We start from the raw sequence: 17,795 nt of genomic DNA on the forward strand, positions 1-17,795 counted from the left end.
GGCCTCTCACCGGTCGCCACACCGTCCGACATCTGAGACGGCAGGGCCCAGTGTGCAGGGTACTGGGGCAGTGAATATGCTAGAGTGGCAAGACTTTTCCCCAAACTAAGCAGCCCTGCCACGGCGAGCTTAACTTTCACCACTTTTTTTTTAACCTATATGGATCAGGGAGCCACCTTGCGACATTTTGCCATGACGGTGGTGAATCTTAGCAGTGGTTTGCTCTTAGCTAGACTTCCGATTTCGAGAAGTCGGAATGTCGGGTGTGTCAAACTCCTTCGGAGCTTGGGAGACCCTGCCGGAAGACGAACCTCGGCTGTGCATCGCAGTTCGACGCCCAGAGTCACCTCCACGCCACTATGAGGTGGTAAACCGTTGAAGAAGGTTTCATAGACATTATTTACTAATTGTTGATCAGAACAAAGAATATTTTCTTGTGCATTTTTTGAGGTTCGAATTACATATCAGTGGTAAATCGTGTCCTAATTTCATTGCGACAACAGAAGCAGCTTTTAATTAGGAGTTTTTAATTTTGAGATTTTTACATCAATTCAGTCACAAAAGTGGTGATTGAGGGTTCAAAGTGTTTGCATAGGTCACCTCCTTTCCTCAATGATAAAATTCATTTTGATTTCTTTCAGCATTCCGTCGTTGCACTGTATTTGAGATTGATAGATTGATAGGTACGAAGCTGGCTCATTGTTTAATCAGATCAAAGAAATTACCTGAAGTTCCACATGAAATTTGTCTTTTCCAAAAAAAAAACGATTTTGCTTGCTTATAATCTACATGACATATCGATGTAAGCTGTGACCGACCACAATAATAAATACGAGCTCGAGAAATGTTTCGACCATGAACTTTGCGGCCACCTTGAAGGTGCGGTAAAGCAATGAATCACCTTTGTGAGGGCAAAAATTGCGGTAAAGCAATGAATCATATTTGTAAGTGAACAAGAGATCACCTCTGTAAGTGAACTTATCTATCTAAAGCAGACATAACTTTTTTTATTCAATTGAACTAAAGTGATGGGAATTGTATTCGAATAAATTTTGTGCAATGTTGAGTACACTAAGCAGAGCAAACTTAATATGATTAGAATTCACGCAAGAAATATGAAAGTTTTTGATTTTCTCCTGTAAAATACCTGACGTTGACTTCAAAATAGACGCCTGTTTTACTTAACTCAATGGGAATTACTTACTTCACTAGACAATACTCCTTTTCTTGTCGAAGTATTTTACACTTTTAGCGTTATCGATTTATCTCCTTAAAAGAGTCGTTTTTTTACATATCCGAACATATTTGAACCAACCCTACGTTACATCTAAAATATGGGTGACAAGGCAAAAGTGCAAAATCATGAAGAATTAAAGGTCCAAGCACATATTTAATATCGTAAAAAGAGGCAGTATGCAGCGGCTGCAGCATCAAAGGGTAATGGGCAGTTCAAGGATAAGAGGAATGGACTTCGCGAGCATATATCTTCCTGTTTTAAGTCCTTTTTAGGTGGTCCGTCCATCTCGAACTCACATAAATCTCGCTCAACTTGCAAAAATGCACTTTCAATGAATGAAAAAGGCTCAACGCGAAGAAATCTACTGTTCGGAAATGAACGACATTTGTTGCTTCAATTTTTAAGTAACTGGTTCTCCTCGATTTGAGTTAAAAGCGTTACACAATCCAAATGTTTACGGAGTAATCATTGTTAGAGTAATCATTGACATAGGTAACAGTGAAAACTCCCATAATTTCTTTAACAGTGAGAATCTTTCCGAGAAGAGGGACAACTAGAAGATGCCACAACAATTTTGAATTCCATCTACAAAATAACTCAGATTAAAATTCAAAGGCTCTCTCTTTCCTAAGCTCGAACAAATCTGTTTCTTTGCACCGTGAATGCATCTGTTTACAACTAAAGCATTTACAGTGGCATACTTCCCTCATTCCTGAAGGGAACACTTAAACTAAAAAAAAAAGGATGAATTAAAGATGACTACCATTACGGGTAAAGAATAAAGTGTTCGGCGTTAATCAATCCGCTAGCGATGCGTCATCACGCTCACTTCAATTCAGAATCGTTTTAGGTTTACGAACACGTGTCTAGCCTAGACAGTAACTAGCGGGGGCTAGCCGATGTATCAAGTAAGTGTTCTTATCTTCCCAGAGAAGTTTGTTGCCAGTTTATCGATACTGGAGGAAGGAAAGGCTTGGTTGGGACCTGGACGGATTTTAACCCTCCGTCGAATGCAGACACAACCTCTTACCGAGCGCGTCACACTCGCCAAATACTACAACTATTAGCTCGAAGGTTAAGCAACTGTTTACATTCAAGAGGTAACAATAACGATAACGAGCAAATGACAAAAAAAAATGTAGAAAAAAAGAAGAATCTTTGGATTACCGAAACGAGTAGAAGTGAGGGTGTATCTTCACACATCTATTTTTTCTATGCTTGGCAGATAAACTGACAGTTGTTAGGAAGTAGAAACTAGAATACTACCAGAATACCATGAAATTCGCACAGAATGGGCAAATACCAGTAGTTTAAAGGCATTGGAAACTATGGATTACATTTGGTTCTATTGGAAAATAATTATACGAATATAATCAGGGTCAAGCGTGGTGATGGGACCCGAATATCTCGAATACGACCTCCCCTCCCAAACTTCTTCTTCTTCTCCTCCAACGTTATTACGGCAGTTCCCGATTGCTGCTAATTCAATATATTGGAGATTTCATGTATTTCGAAAATTCGGAAATTAGCCGAAGAACAATTGGTAAATGTGAAAATGACAGAAGTATAGAAATATCATTTACTAGAAGACGCAAATTTGCAGTTGAAACACTGGTATTGAAAGATTTTCATTTTTATTCTGTTCTATTTCTACATTAAAATCTATGAATTGACTTAAAATTCTTATTAAAGCACATAATACGATCAGAAATAGGATAGTCAGGTGCATAGGTCCAATTACAGAAGATCGAAGAAAAAAAACCCGAAAAAAATCATCATTTTGTCTCTGCAATATGACAATGTGGCATGATAGGTTCGACTTCCGGCTGAGGCAAATTTTTGCAAAACAGGAGAAACTTGAAACAACTTCTAAAAAATGAGGAATTTAATCTTACGTAGTAAACAGTAGTTTAGAAGTGAATTCAACAAAATTTATTGACCAAAAAAGCTCAGATTCTGTGCACATTGTTAGGTCTGGGAGATCGCGAATAACTCCATCATAAGAGGACCAAAAAAAAGTTCAGGCAGTTTTTGAGAGAAGAAGATATGCTCCCAAAAAAAGATAACTTTGCTGTATTTTTTCACCTCCAAGTCTTTTTGGAGTTTTGATGGTTCGAAGTTTGAAATTTTCCGACTTTTTTCTATTAGTACCATCTAAATTTTGAAAGAAAAAACGAACCGTAAGGAGAAGATTTGCACATGGGGCTTTTCTTAGACTCTCCATCCGAATATATGGATGATTTTCTAAAACGCCGTCCTATGTTTTTGGAATGGAAAATTTTCAATCACGTTCCGAAACGTGTGTGATTTTGAATAAAATTTAATAACTCAGAGTAACTTGTTGCGAAGCAAATCATCTTCCAGTATATTGTAGCTGAGGATTTTCTCCATCGGACGCTTCATCAATCTATCTCGAAGCCCTCGCCGCTTTTCCAAATTTGTGGTGGGTAAAAATGGAAAAATGTCATTTTCCCATCTCTGTTCCATCAAAATTCCAAAAAGGCTAGGCGGTAGAAAACAACAGCGATGTGATTGTTTTTGGGGCAAACCTTCTCCTCTTAAAAACTACCTGAACTTTTTCTTTTTGTCCTCTTATGATGAAGTTAATCGCGCTCTCCCATGGCTAACAATGTGCACAGAGTCTGAGTTTTTTTTTTGGTCATTAAGTTTCGTTATATTCACATTTAAATTTAATTTGCCTCAATGGGGTGTCGAACCTGGGTGGTCTCATTATTACATTGTCAATACATTGGGCATTGCCAAAATGAAATGTTGATGCTTGCATTTTACCGTCCTACGCCTGAAACTAAATACAATATTTGTGGTTTATGTAACCATTTAATACAATTTATTGTGATATTTTGTAATGTATGTAATTATTTAATTACTAGTTTGATTACTTTTGTGCTGGTTATCATGCTATCCTCAATTTACAACTGGCCACCGCACACCAACTTACGACCCCCTTCCCCTGCAATCCCCACCCCCTCTTTACGATCCCCCTCCCACTCCCCGATGGGAAAATCCCATCACATGCTTGACCCTGAATACAGCTGATTTTCGGAAGTCTAAATGGACTTCATAATAAGGGCAACAGCATAATATCACTGGCACTATTGACTAGTGAATCAAGGGAATTAGTGTTTAAAATGTGTTATAGCTTTTGACTTATATTCAGCGCAGTTCAGCTTTATTATTCTAACGGCAGCAGCTCATCAGAACAGGCGAGAAATTTCTGCAGCACTCGGCAAGACGTTCCTCAACGAAGGTACGTTCAACTTACTACTGAGTTTTAAACAAAAACTGGTATCTAAGTATTAAGAAGATAGGAGGGGACAGAAACAGAACTGGACATGGGTTGGATGAATTGGGTTCAGACGCGATGAGACAGTTGAGATGTTGTTTCATTATTTGGTTTCGTTTGTAGTGCAGTATGATTTCCGAAAACTAGTTCTCAACGCTGCAGAACGTTTTTCATGGGCATATGACAAACGATTCATTCAAAGTTATAGCCATTACAAAATATTCGAAGCTTGGAAGTTTGGTGCAGTTGCGTATGCGGTTGCGTTTGAAGCGGACCTAGCGGTTGGAATCGACATGGACCTACTGAGGGTTCTGTCTCGGCGCACCGTTTTGGATCCAACCGCTCATGCAACTGCCTGAATTCCATCCACTTCTTAAAGTTTGGATTTTGTTGCAGCTATGCCTTCTATTGTTTTCACTCTCATCTGCGGCTCACAAACCGGAACGAAGCACCTGCTACTGGCGTAAAACGTGTTGTACCATGACGGCGCGACGCGTCTCAATGAGCGAGTGCACATAGCTTTCTCTGCAGTAGTAGAAAATTATTCGAGCCTCTTTTTTCTTGCTATTCAGCAGTTTTTTCGTATATGGTGTATGATTAGGCGTACGTAGTCCTGTCAAAGTCCTTTCCATTACTTTCATCATTGTCTTTCTTGAAGGACACTTCGAAGGTCTTGGTTCGTAGAGGTTCATGTTCTGCTCCATTTGTTGTGCAAGTGCATAGTTTTTGTGTCATTATCATTTGTTGTACTCAAAATCACTGTAATGTCCGCAAAATTCGTCGTAAAAGACTAACTAGGCAAAGTTACACAAAAAGAGAGGCAGAAATCTAATCCCTGCTTATTGCGTCCTTGAGGAAGTCCTTAGACTGAGGAATTTCTAAACTGGCAGAGAATTGTTTTGTTTGTATAGTCGGGTCAAAACGACATGAAGCACGGACATTTGCGCAAGCGGCTGCGCTCGAAGCGGTGGAGCGTAGCGGTTGGAATCGTGCAAGGACCCTCGCTGCCGCCAACCACTGCAGTTCGCTACCTCCATCCTCGATTGGTCCCACCTCGATTCCTACCGATGTCTCCACCGCACCGCTTGCGAGCGCGGCCGCTTACGCAACGGTCCGTGCTTCATGTCGTTTTGACCCAACTATACTATGAGTACGAAGGATGGATGCACAACTACGCAACATATGTGACAGAAATCAAATCTCTACAGTCCTGTGAGCAAAACAAGCAAAAAAGCTACTGAAAAAGTGCTTCACTATAACTATATAGTCCTCTCCACGTACTATTGTCTGAAAAAGATGGTAAAAAACCACAAAAAGCAAAGAGAAGGAAGATCGGCGGAGTTTTCCGCCTACTGTAGAGAGAGCTCAGTGCACTCGCGTCGCGTCGTCGTTTTAAGACACCCTTTACGCGGAGAGTACAATTTGAGTCCTTTTAAAACTGCCAAACCCTTCCTTCTGAGTAGTACCATTGCGGTTGAGTCGGTTTTATATTGAATTGTGTGCAGGTTCGGTTTTGTTTCGTTTCCGTTGCGTTGTGCGATTACATATGAAGATGTAAACATATTTTTCTCAGCATAATTTTGGCATCATCCGTTATAAGAAGCTCTCTGCGGTAACACTTGAGGGAGCTAGTCCGAATAGTGAGCAGAATTCATTTGACAACTTTGTCATTACTTGAACTACTCGTTTTTCTTTTCAAACAAAACACTGGAAGTGAAGTGTAGCGGGGAGATCCAACATTGCTCTGATTGAACTGTACTTTAGAGCGCAAGAAACGTCCTCAGAGTACAAAGTTGTCAAACGAAGATCAGACGTTCTCAGCTGCCAAATGCGGATTCCGGAGAACCCACCTCTCGAACAATTTCTAATAGTAAGTACTACATGATTCCTCGAAGAATAATGCTCAGGTTTTAGGAGCCGAATGATTCATCTATTCACTTTAAGTGATGAATTATCAAATGATGAACTATCATCTTCTCAAGGAAAGATCCGTCATTCACCTTTCATTATTTTAGAGAGAATTCATATCTAACAAAAATTTCGCATCGCAAAGTTCTTATGTGGTACATACTACTACCTACTTGTAGCCTCGGAGACATTTCTGCTGCTATACATTGCTTGCTCACCTATCTTAGAAATATTTATGATTCATGCTCATAACATGCTTATGAGCAGCGTATTATATTAGCTAGTTAATAAGTTACTTAGTAGTTCTTAATGTCTCCATGTGCAACTTTCGAAAAAAAACTTCAAACTTCGGCATGTTGATGTTTCAATAATTGTTTTCTTTAACTGAGCCGGACACGAGGTTGTTACAATCCTTTATTCGTGGCTAACGTTTCGGCAATATCGCCTTCTTCAGAGTCTGAAAGGATGAAATCGAACGTGATTAATCCGATCAAACGCCTTATCCGCCCAACAAAGAAAATCCTACGTTTACTGTTGGGCCTCATAGCTACCAGTAGAAGATAACATCGTACCTTACGATCAGCTGACTATCCTGCCACTGCTAGATACCTGTTGTGAGGTGACCAGCACAACCAAACATCAGCCTTAAATAGGGTGCGAGTTCACGCGTAATGCAGAGGCATTCCTCTTTGCGATTCATTTTTGGGCCTTTGGGATGGATCGAAAAAGCCTCCAGAGATTTCGAATTGATTTTCGACGAATCGCAGGGCGGAGGCGGCGCAAGGGGTGGAGCTTTGCAATAGATGGCGTCGTACAAAACAGCATTCTGGAAGCGGCTGTTTGCAGTGATGCAGGGAGAGATGAGCAGAACTACCCCCGTCTCAATAATCTACGACCCCATATACGGATACTCCACCTGAAGTCCGATCACCTCAAATTCGTGGTATGCTGGCCTTAATACTCCATGTTATGCGTAGACGATAAGTGAAACAGTGAGTCGTAAAAAAATGAGAATAGGTCACATGAAAATTCAGATGTCTTGGAAATATCCAAAGTGCTAGTGTGAAATCTGCAATATAAACCTCGATTTTATCCTTCGAAATTAAAGATTTTGCATAACAAGATCAAAAGGTTTTATGCTTCTCCGGGAGTCTAAAAATTCACTGAGAAACCTTCAAAACTAATGAAATCAGACCATTTATCTATCCATGCGTATTATGACCGACACCACAGATAGAAGTTGATCTCTAGTTCCTTTACTCCAGTCAAATTCAGCTGTTTTTAGTCACTGAATTGCTACTCGGTGGCGGTGAAAGGTGGGCATAGTCGCATTAGAACCATCTGAAGCAAGGTGCAATTTCGTAAACGGCTGCCATCTAGAAAGTGCGGTGAAGCGCGGGATCGACGGAGAACGGGAAACTCGTTAACACCACTCGTCGTTGTATGCAGAATGAAACATTTGAAATAGGCTCATTGACTAACCCCAACGCGCAGCTTCAAGTGCAGTTGTTGTACCGAGCTTCACTTCATTTTGATCCGACTATAGCTGGTTAGCGACTATGTTCTTTCGTCCCTTTCTCTATCGCTCTTTTGCGAATGACGGTACGTCTGTAAACTCATTTGTGCTTTCTTTTCGAAACATCAACGAACACAAGCGCGCCGAAGTCTCAGCTTAAAAAAGTGTAACACAGTCTTCGTTCAGGTAAAAACCTTCAAAGTATTCATACTCATGTGTATGTACATGTATATTCATATATCATAGGTATTTTGTGATCCAGCAGTACTAGTGTTAAACACATACCAATCTATTCAATGCCGTTCTGGCATTTGAGTGATCACCAATTCACAGCTGGTCGAAAGTTACTAGAAACGTGTTTTTTTTTTGCTCAGGAAGAAAAAATAACCTTTGTTGTGCCCCGGGTCCTCTCCAAAGAGGAGGGGCAGGCTCCGGTGGGTGTGACCCGGAGTATACTGCCTGCACACGGATGGGCCTGTGCTGGGCCAGCCATCACATAGCGGGCTAGTCCCTCCTAACCCTGCGGGGTCGAGTGCAGGCCTCGTTCCCCTGTCTCGATTCCTCCTTTTGAGATCTCCGTGCCCCTGCTGATCTCCTGCCCCAACGTTAGTGCTATTGGGTATTATGTGGTACAATGGTACTACACATGTGGTTTATCCTTAAGGCATCAATACACAGCATAACAGGTATATACACGACATAACAGGTGAATAGAGGTATTGATCGGGTGGTCCAAGATGGCTATTTGGAAAGTGGTTCTTGGCCTCAAGTGGTATATGGTATACGGTTCGGTCCCTGTGGCAGCCAGCTAAAGTTATAGATGGTAAGAGGCGAACGCCCGAATACAAAGATATACGAAAAACGATCACAAAGGAAGAAAAGAAACTGTACTACGAGTTCTCGGCAGTTGGTCCTTATGTACTGCGGCTGGCGCGAAAAAACTACAATAAGACTGCCATTGGCAGAGCTTCCAAGACAACTTTTGGAGGTATCGTGCATAGAAATGAGCATTTAACGACTCAACAAAGTTGATTTTGTCTATCGTCCAGAGAATGATAAAAAGCGCTGTCACTTACAATCACTTTGTCTTTGACAAGTGATACATGAAGTCTTCTTCCTATCGGTTGACGCATACTTCATTGATATACGCCTGAATTCACTACAGGACTGGCAGAAAAGTGCAGTTGGATGGCTTCATAATTGAATTTTTTAGAAAGATGATGAACGTGCATTAGCTAGACATTCAGAAGAGGAAACGTAAATTGATCGGAAGAGAAGATGTTAATTGCTCAAATCAACAACGAACACAGTTCAAAAACTACCGCAAATTGGCTGATCAGCAGACGTCGATATGGCGAGATTAAGCCCACTGAGTCCAGGAACTCGGTGTGTTGTCTGCCAAAGTTTTATCTGCTTGGATCGTTTTCAAAAAAGTCGCAAATTTTTTTCTATTCCTTAGGTTTTTGTTGTGTTGTTTTGTTTATTAGGTGTAAATAAAACGGCAATGAGATAAAGTCTTCACGGATCATGCCCGTTACAGATCATAGCGAAGAAGATTTCGAGGTTAAGATCGCGATATTGAGACGCCAACCCAGTGATGCAGCTCGCGATACTCTGGAAGCGTTTTGGATCAGGAAGAGGAATGATTCTGTATCACGCAAGAGCCTATTCAAGGCTGATATTTGATTGCGGTGCTCACCTCACCGCAGGTATCTAGCGAAGCCAGGATGGTCATCCGATATTAAGGTACAATCTACACTTCTACCTGTAGCTATGATTAGGCGGATATGGTGCTTGATGGGATTCATTACCTTCGATTTCATCCCTTCAGGTACTGAAGAAGGCGAACTTGCCGACACGTTACCCACGAATGAAGGATCATTCGGGGGCAATTTAAAGAAACATATGATGAAGAAATTGCCGTCATTCCCAGAACCCCTTGCTTTTTGTCTTCTCCCTTCAGGGAAGTATGCTGATTCAGATGTCGAGCAGTGATCAAAGTGATCAATCAGCGGCCTATCGCACCTGATAACCTGCCTTCTCGTTCAATCGGACACACCTACTGCGGTGATTATTTGTCGTATGATTAAAGCATCATAACAGTAGACTAAGCTGCCGTCTCTTTACAAAACGTTGCTGCTCCAGTGTTCGTTTGAAGATTGACGTTGTTGGAGGTTGTTAAAGAATCGTTCGATCCATCGGTGCATAAATCAGCGGTCCGCGCATGTCCTTGGTCAAATAGCGAACTTTCGATGGGTTTTCATGTGTTTTACCGCATTCCATTAGCACAACAGTCACGCCCTGCCTAAAAGCTTTCCATTGTCTACGAGATTCCGGCAATTCTCTAGCGGGATGAAACTGAACTTCACGGAAAGATGAGTTTCTAGGACTCTTCAGCTCTGTGAAAATTCACATCTGCTTGCGAAGACCCGCTGAGAAACCTGTGTTAACCCTACAGATTCGGCCTACAGATAACAAAACTCCACAGGATCTTTTGTTTTTGAAAACAGTTACTTGAGCAGTCATTAAAGCTACGATTAACTGCAATGTTTACCTTCGGCAACACTGTAGAATGTGAATATGACACTACAAATTCAATGTTTGACGGTAACGCAAGCAACTTTTCCAAGAATTTGAAGAAGTCTTCAAAACCCAATTTTCGTACAGCCTCAAGTGAGCAACGCAAGGGGATGTGAACATCTATTAATATTATGATTTATGATTAATATTATATTATTAGTATAATATATTATTACTATTAATATTGGGCTACGTGATCATTTTTTTGTTTCTGTGGTCGTGATCATGATGATTGACGGATTATTCACTTAAATATCGATTCACTTAAATATTATCCTTGCAACCGCACTGGCAGATCTGCTAGGTTTGTTGATGAGTTTAAGGTTTTCTCGCTTAGTACATTTACAACAATTAAATGATTTCCTCCTCAAAGTCCGTCCTCTCATCCTTGTTTCAGAATTTTCCCATTCAGTGTGAGAAATTGTGAAAGAAAAATTTGGAGATAAGATGATATTTTCCATTTTCTCCATACCACTAAGTTCACTGATAGACCTGTTTTACATAAAAATAAACCTATACACTTGTTCGCCATCTGCATTGATTTCTGGACTGTAGCAACTCTGGCTCAATTTTTGATTTTTTATCTTCTTCCTTCAATTCTTATCTACCCCATTTCATCTGCTCTGGATCAGCCATCTCATTTTAGTGGTTATACCAACGACCAAAGTTATACAAACACACGGACTGGAATGTATTTTTGCTTGACGAATTCACCAATAGCCTTGTGTGGTGATGGCTGTATGGTTAAGCGGTAGAGTATGGAGTTGTACGCGAAAACACTCGATTGATGTACAGAGGTTTCCCTGAATTCTCGTTCACTATTATTCAATTTGCAGCAAACAGTTAAGTTAGCATATAAGCGATAAGAAATATTAGCAGACTTGTGTATGTAGACTCAGCTACAAATGCATACTAGTTGGGCATAGTTCAGTGTTCGAATTTTTCTTTCTTTCCGAATTTCTTGTGAAACTGTGAAAAAATATTAGGTGAACTAAAAAGTTCTGAGCGTCTTCTTCATATGTCTTTATTTTATCCTCTTTCTTTTCTTTCTTTCTCACGATTTCAAGGTTACATTACGTGAACAAAAACCGAAAAAGATCATGGTGCAATCGCGGTGAGGCGGCTCAAACGATCGGCAACCTCGGGATAACGGCCAAGAAGGTTTTGCTGCGTGTCTTGTGGGATTGGAAGGGAATCGTCCACTATGAGCTCCTCCCATCGAACCAAACACCTAAATCAGACTGCGGTCATCAACGGACCAGATTGAAGCAGGCGATCGACCAGAAGCGGCCAGAATTGGCCAGTAGGAAAGGTGTTGTCTTCCGTCAAGATAAGACCTGGCCGTCTTTAATATTTTTAACGACACCTCAGAAGCTCTGAGAGCTTGGATGGATGGTTCTACACTCGTCGTGTAGTCCAGACCTGGCACAAAGCGACCATCACCTTTTCAAGGATTTGCAAAATTTTCTTGATAGTACAAAACTGGTTTCGAGAAAGGCTTGTGAAAATGAAGTGGTCAAGCTTTTTGCAAATGAGGACGAGGACTTCTCTAATTGCGGAATTACGAAATTGCCATCAAAATGGACAAAAGTTACTGAAGAAGAAAGCTGAAGAAAAAAACTGAAGAAAGATTAAAGCGAGAAAACCCTTGGAACTTTTTACTTCAACTAACATATGTATATATCCTTAGCCGACATATAGTTGCTTCGATGTTTACATCAAAGTTCTAAATTACTCTTCAGTCGTTCACATCTTTTTTAGCCCCAATTACACAGTCATTTCAAAATATGAAAGTTTTGTAGTTGAAGCCGAGCAGCATTTGACCTCTCCTGAAAGAAATTTTGGAAATCTTCCTCTGTTTTTTCTTCTGGAGAAGAATTTGTGCATGATGCGAATAACTTGTGGAAGAAAAAAGTTTGTTTTACAAACTTTACAAAGGTACAGGGCTAAGGTCCATGAGAGGCCACTAGTTTCGCAAAATTTTCCCGTACTCCTTACTTTTCCATTTACTATTGTAGTTGTTGTGCAAAGTCCCGGTACGAAAACAACAATTATGTACAGAAGCAGTTCAATTGTTGACTGAGTCAGTAGTGTACCACCATAAAAACATCTCAAGAACAATTTCGTGCGAATGTCCCAAGAAAACATGCGATTATAACAACCTTACGAATGAACACTTGACCGTTGAACAACCGAAGAAAAGACCTTTTGTGTTTTATATCCATGTTCTTATTCTTTTTTCCTGGAATAGGGTTGTGATTCGAACATTTTTCAACAACAGTTGGATGAAATATCGAGGTCTTGTGCTCTGCTACCACTGTAAAAATCCTTGTTTTCCATTTTATTGCGTTGTCAAACCTGTCGCTGATTGGGCCATCCGTTTGGGTGAATCTATTAGAGGAAACAGAAGAGGTCTTCCTGCGGCTGTGCCATTATGTTCTTACATGGATGTTCTTTTCCAAATAAATGCGTTGTTCTGATGCAACACTGATCAAAAGTCTGCAACGATGGAGCAGTTTAAATTTGTTCAGAATGACAACCATTTTTGCCAGTCTCGGAATATCAAGTTTTTACTTTACTTTATTTGGTTTTAACTCACTACCTTCGAACTGACTCTGAAGTTCTCTTGTTAACCCATTTGGGGAGATCGAGTTGCTGAGTTTTTGAAATAAAGAGAAGATGGGAAACTGATTATTGAAATTTTATTAGGGTGCTATTGTTGAAAAATCCAAGTATTTTTGAGGGCTGTCCAATAAAACAGGGACCTAAAAAAGCTTCTGAGAGTCCTAAACAATTAAAAAGCTCTTCTTCCTTCTTTTTTTAGGGAGTATAGTAAAGTTAGCTGGATCCCTCAACTAGTAGGCACTATCGCACGAGCAACGGCTATTTTTGGTGACACTGATCGGCGCCGTCTGCCGAATAAAACACTACGCCTGCAAGACGAATGTCGCGCCTAATGCGATCTGGCAAAGACGGTGGTCGGTACGAGAAGTGGCTCTAATCAAGCAAAAACCACGGGTTCACCTGCTTGTCCAGGTTACGTCCTTAGAAGAAGTCGTTGTTACTGGCTCGGCCGTTGAATTGTAAACGAACACTGCTATTACTTCGCATCAAAGTTCTTTTTTGGAAAAAAAAAATGCTGTCAAACAGCATAGGAACTGTGCAGGAATGTAAATAACATCCATGTAAACAATTGAATAGAACCGGTACCTATGCAGTACTAAAAGAAGATGGTTTTCATCTTTCGCATTACCATTACCATGTATCTGACGCTCAATATTGATTCTATTTGGAAAGTAATATATATTTTGTGGTAAATTAACACAAGAAATGAGAATAAGTTATCAAACCCGTTCCATCCCTTCACTCCATAACCACCTATTAACTGGTTTATTGCTATAAATCTGAGCAGCATGAACTTTAAAAAGTTCACCTAAAATCGACATAATATCTCTCAAGATAAAATTCATGTCTGTGCTAAAGTAACACAGAAAACAATCAGTTTCCCAGTCGTCCATCAGCAGCTTACAAGCTCTACAACAATAAGTGGTACTAGCCTTCTTTACTACGTTTAATATTTATAACAATGATACCTCTATGATGATGTTAGCGATCCTTGTTTTTGCACCGTTTGTACCTTCATGTGGTGAGTGCAGAGTTCTTCCTGTGTGTTACTACAAAAAAAAAACATTTTCAATTATTTATTTGCAACGGAAAAGTTCAAACAGTTGTCCCGCTCAAAGACGTATTCGTATACGGGATAGTAGATTATGGAGAGGGGAGTAATTCCGTCCATTTCTTCCTAATTGCCGTAAAAAACGGCCCAGAAGATGCGGCACGTGCACAAGGCTGGCACGCTCCACTCGAACTCCTTGTAGAAAATAGTGCGCCGGAACGCTCGAAGCCGTATCCTCCGGGCCGTTTTCTACGGCAATTAGGAAGAAATGGACGGAATCACCCTTCTCTCCATAATCCACGATATACATACGAATACTCAACCGGAAATCCGTACAATCACTCCAGATTCGTGGAGTGATGCCTTTAACATTTCACGCACTTTTTTCCATTACTGTCGAGCATCACTTTCTTGGCATGCGCTGTTTTATACGAAGGATACGGTCTGATACTAACTATTTTTACTTATTCATTTATTTGCTTCATGCACAGAAGTCTCAATACATTGCGAGTGGGTAAATTAACGGTGCATGCTGGTTGTTTCGAAATAAATTTTAACGAGTATCAGTTCGAATTTTTAGCAATGAGAGTGTATTTTCTTCGCAGAATTAATCCTACGAGTACTTTTCCGTATTCACGAGGGTTGTCGTAAACACCAACCACATTCTCTGGAGAGAAGGAGAACGCATGTGATGCGGGTGTGACAGAGAAGGAATCCGTTACGAGGATGCTCACCGCACTACGGTCACGAGGCGCCACTGAACCGGCTCGTTGACCGATATGCGTTTGTTATTGTGTTCACGTATGTGAAATTCGAGTGGTTATGCAAGTTTTCCGCGTAATCCTAGTCTGACTAAAGTTATCTTTCTTTCCGTCTCAATAATGAGCAGCTAAGGAGGGAGGAAATAGAGCTGCTCCTCGAACTTCAACTAAAAGTAGCCGTGACCTAAATTGGGGGCAGAGAGATGCGTTCCAACTTTTTACGATCACTGACCTTTTTGAAAGCAAAAAAAAAAAACGATCTCTTCACATTAATCACACTTGAGACGTCGAGATGACCTGAGTTAAGGATTAAAGGACTGGTTCACGAATCTTTACAAGTGCAGAACGTTCTTGTCTTGAAATGAGTGTTCTAAAACGTGTTATCTTCTTCACGTTACATTTAATCATAGCTATTTTGGTACTGTAACTGAATCAGCCTGTGGCGTCAAATTTCTGATTAAGAGGAGCGGAATCTGTGAAATTGTGAATGAAATTTCATCATGCCAATCATGCTTTTTCTCTTGTTTTTTCCTACTTTTTGGATTCATTCGATTTATTTACATTTTGGTTCATTTCATGCTCTTCTAATACCTATAGTTGTAAAGCGTGTTCAGAAAGTTGGTATGTATGTAGTTGCAAATGTTATAAAATTGCCCAAATTTTAAGGACCATTCGATTTTTTAAAAGAGAAAAGGTTCAATGAGGGCATGTGATTTGAGTGTGAAGTATGACGTCGGTCACATGACCACCCCCAAGCCGCGTGGCAGATCTTTGAAGGGATACTGTGCACTGAACTGGTGGCAAACCCATCGGTTGAGCCCGTCCACGAACTGATCTGCTGGAGCTCACCACCGTTCCTTCTTGCACGGCAAGCAGGTTTCAAAGTGTTCGTACGGAATGCAGTCGTCCCGTTTTTCATCGTCCATCACTGAGTCTGTTCGTTCAAAATTTCGTGCAATTTTTCTAATTCTACCATCAGCTGGCGCAGAACGATGAACGAGTATCTCGCGTAGTGTACTTACGGTTGCTGTGGGGCTTCCAGTGTTTGTAAAAACTTTTTAACATCGAAACTTGTTGCTTAATAGTCAATATTCCCATGAAGAAATAAACACAAAACAACAACAAAATAAACACTAAATAAAAGACGCTATACTAGGATTAAAACGTGATGAAGCTCGGTGAAGTTGCGTGAGCGGACGCGCCCGAACCGCAGTGATGGAGACAGCGGTTCGGATCAATGTGGAACCATTACGAACGGCAGCAATGAGTGGTCCCTAACGATCCAGATTTTTTAACCAGAGTATATCTCTAAGTGCTCTAAATGACAAAGAAAAGGGATAATGAAAATAAAAAACCAGGGCTGCAAACAATCGGCAGAAAAAAATGGCTGCATTTCAAAATTCTTACTAGCTTCTTCAACACCGTGTGCTTCAAGCCAGGTGACCTATAATTTCAGTGTTCTTAGTTCCATCTGTCACAATTTCGATTTCAGCTACACCGCTTGAGTGTTAGAGTTCTTCTCGAACTGTGCTAAACTGTTGAGTGTACAATGTTGCACACTTCTAGATTAAACCTCTTTCCTTAGAAATTAACCTTTTACCAATTTGCTGAACAGCCGAGACCTTCACTGTCCTAAAAAACGAGTTCGAACTTATGAGTCACTCCTATCACAGACAATTCCGCAATAATTTTGCTTCAGAGCTAAATTCAGCAATGAATCAGGACTTCTTCAAAGATCATGTCAGCAACATCCAGTCTTGACCACCTCGATTAAGATCTGTTTCTGCCAGATTTACTGTACTCGTTAGAAAAACTTTTGGCAGAAAATGTAAAATGAGTTGGCAGTTTTTTTTACAGAAACAAGTCAATTCTCTTTTTAAAAAAAAACTGATGTGATGTTTCCTTACTGCCTGAGACCTGCATTAAGTGATCAAGTGTGACCTAAAAAAACTGGAAAGTGCCCAGAAAAGCAGCACCATTAGCACCGCTGATTTATGTCTGCGTGTCAGACTTTAATTGCTCCAATTACACAGAGGGGAGTTTTTCATCATTTTATGGTTGATTGTCCTTACGTGACCTTGGATAGTACGTTGGAATACTCATATTGATATTTTCTTACAAGAAACAAAATCGCGGAAATAAAACCATCTCTAAAATTGCTAGGTAGAGTCAAAAGTGAAGTGAGTAGGGGTAATTTTCCTTTTTTTCTAGGAATTTCCTTCGTCGCGTTTTTCAAAGCATTGTTCAGCATCAGACAGATGTTTCGACTGCAGTTCTAAAAACACCAGAAAGTATTACAAAAAGTTTTTTTTCTCGAAGTAGAAACCTGGAGCAGTAAGAAATTGTCTGAGAGGACTAGGAATGGACTTGTGAACAAAGAGGTGAAGGGTCCTATCATTCTTTTTATTCATTAATTTTCCACTAAAGGATTTCACAAACGAAGAACGTGTTCACTTTCTTTTTCAGTTTGTTACTTTCTAACAATTGACAATGACTCCCATTTGCATGAGAAAAGAAAAAAAGGGAGAAACTTTCTTTTTATTCTTCCAGGATGAGCAGTATTCATTTATTGTTCAATATCATATTCAACATCAGATTGTTTTGCATAAATTTTCCTTCACCCGCACTAAATCGTAAATGCTAGCTGGAAAATTCATGAAGTTCTGTCTATGAAGCGAAGTAATCTGATCACCTTGATTTATAAATAGAATGCAGGTCTGTGGAAAACCACGTGGTGGAAGGTTGCAACCAGGACCTTCTTTCCTTTTATGGCAACACGCCTCTTCTGGGTGCATCGCAACTTTTACCTCAAT

At 40.3% G+C, this 17,795-nt stretch overlaps 2 protein-coding genes across 3 annotated transcripts; one reads left to right on the forward strand and one right to left on the reverse strand.

Annotated features, from left to right (window-relative positions):
• Positions 1–159: 159 nt before the first annotated feature.
• Positions 160–9,226, forward strand: RB195_014072 (uncharacterized protein; the record flags this gene model as incomplete). 2 transcript variants are annotated; one of them, XM_064204177.1, is made up of 4 exons in its annotated part: positions 2,137–2,145; positions 4,426–4,505; positions 6,306–6,411; positions 9,179–9,226. In XM_064204177.1, 4 exons carry the CDS (start codon positions 2,137–2,139, stop codon positions 9,224–9,226), a joined length of 243 nt encoding a protein of 80 aa, XP_064060058.1. The 2 variants fall into 2 exon arrangements, with proteins under 2 accessions (XP_064060057.1, XP_064060058.1); XM_064204176.1 differs by lacking the exons at positions 2,137–2,145; positions 9,179–9,226 and adding an exon at positions 160–217 and having other exon boundaries at positions 4,416–4,505; positions 6,306–6,409.
• A 2,417-nt stretch (positions 9,227–11,643) lies between these two features.
• On the reverse strand, positions 11,644–15,908 carry RB195_014073 (uncharacterized protein; the record flags this gene model as incomplete). Its single annotated transcript, XM_064204178.1, has 2 exons — positions 11,644–11,776; positions 15,832–15,908. 2 exons carry the CDS (start codon positions 15,906–15,908, stop codon positions 11,644–11,646), a joined length of 210 nt encoding a protein of 69 aa, XP_064060059.1.
• Between the last annotated feature and the right edge of the window lie 1,887 nt (positions 15,909–17,795).

This window comes from Necator americanus, chromosome V, assembly GCF_031761385.1.
Source record: "Necator americanus strain Aroian chromosome V, whole genome shotgun sequence".
NCBI lineage: Eukaryota > Metazoa > Nematoda > Chromadorea > Rhabditida > Ancylostomatidae > Necator > Necator americanus.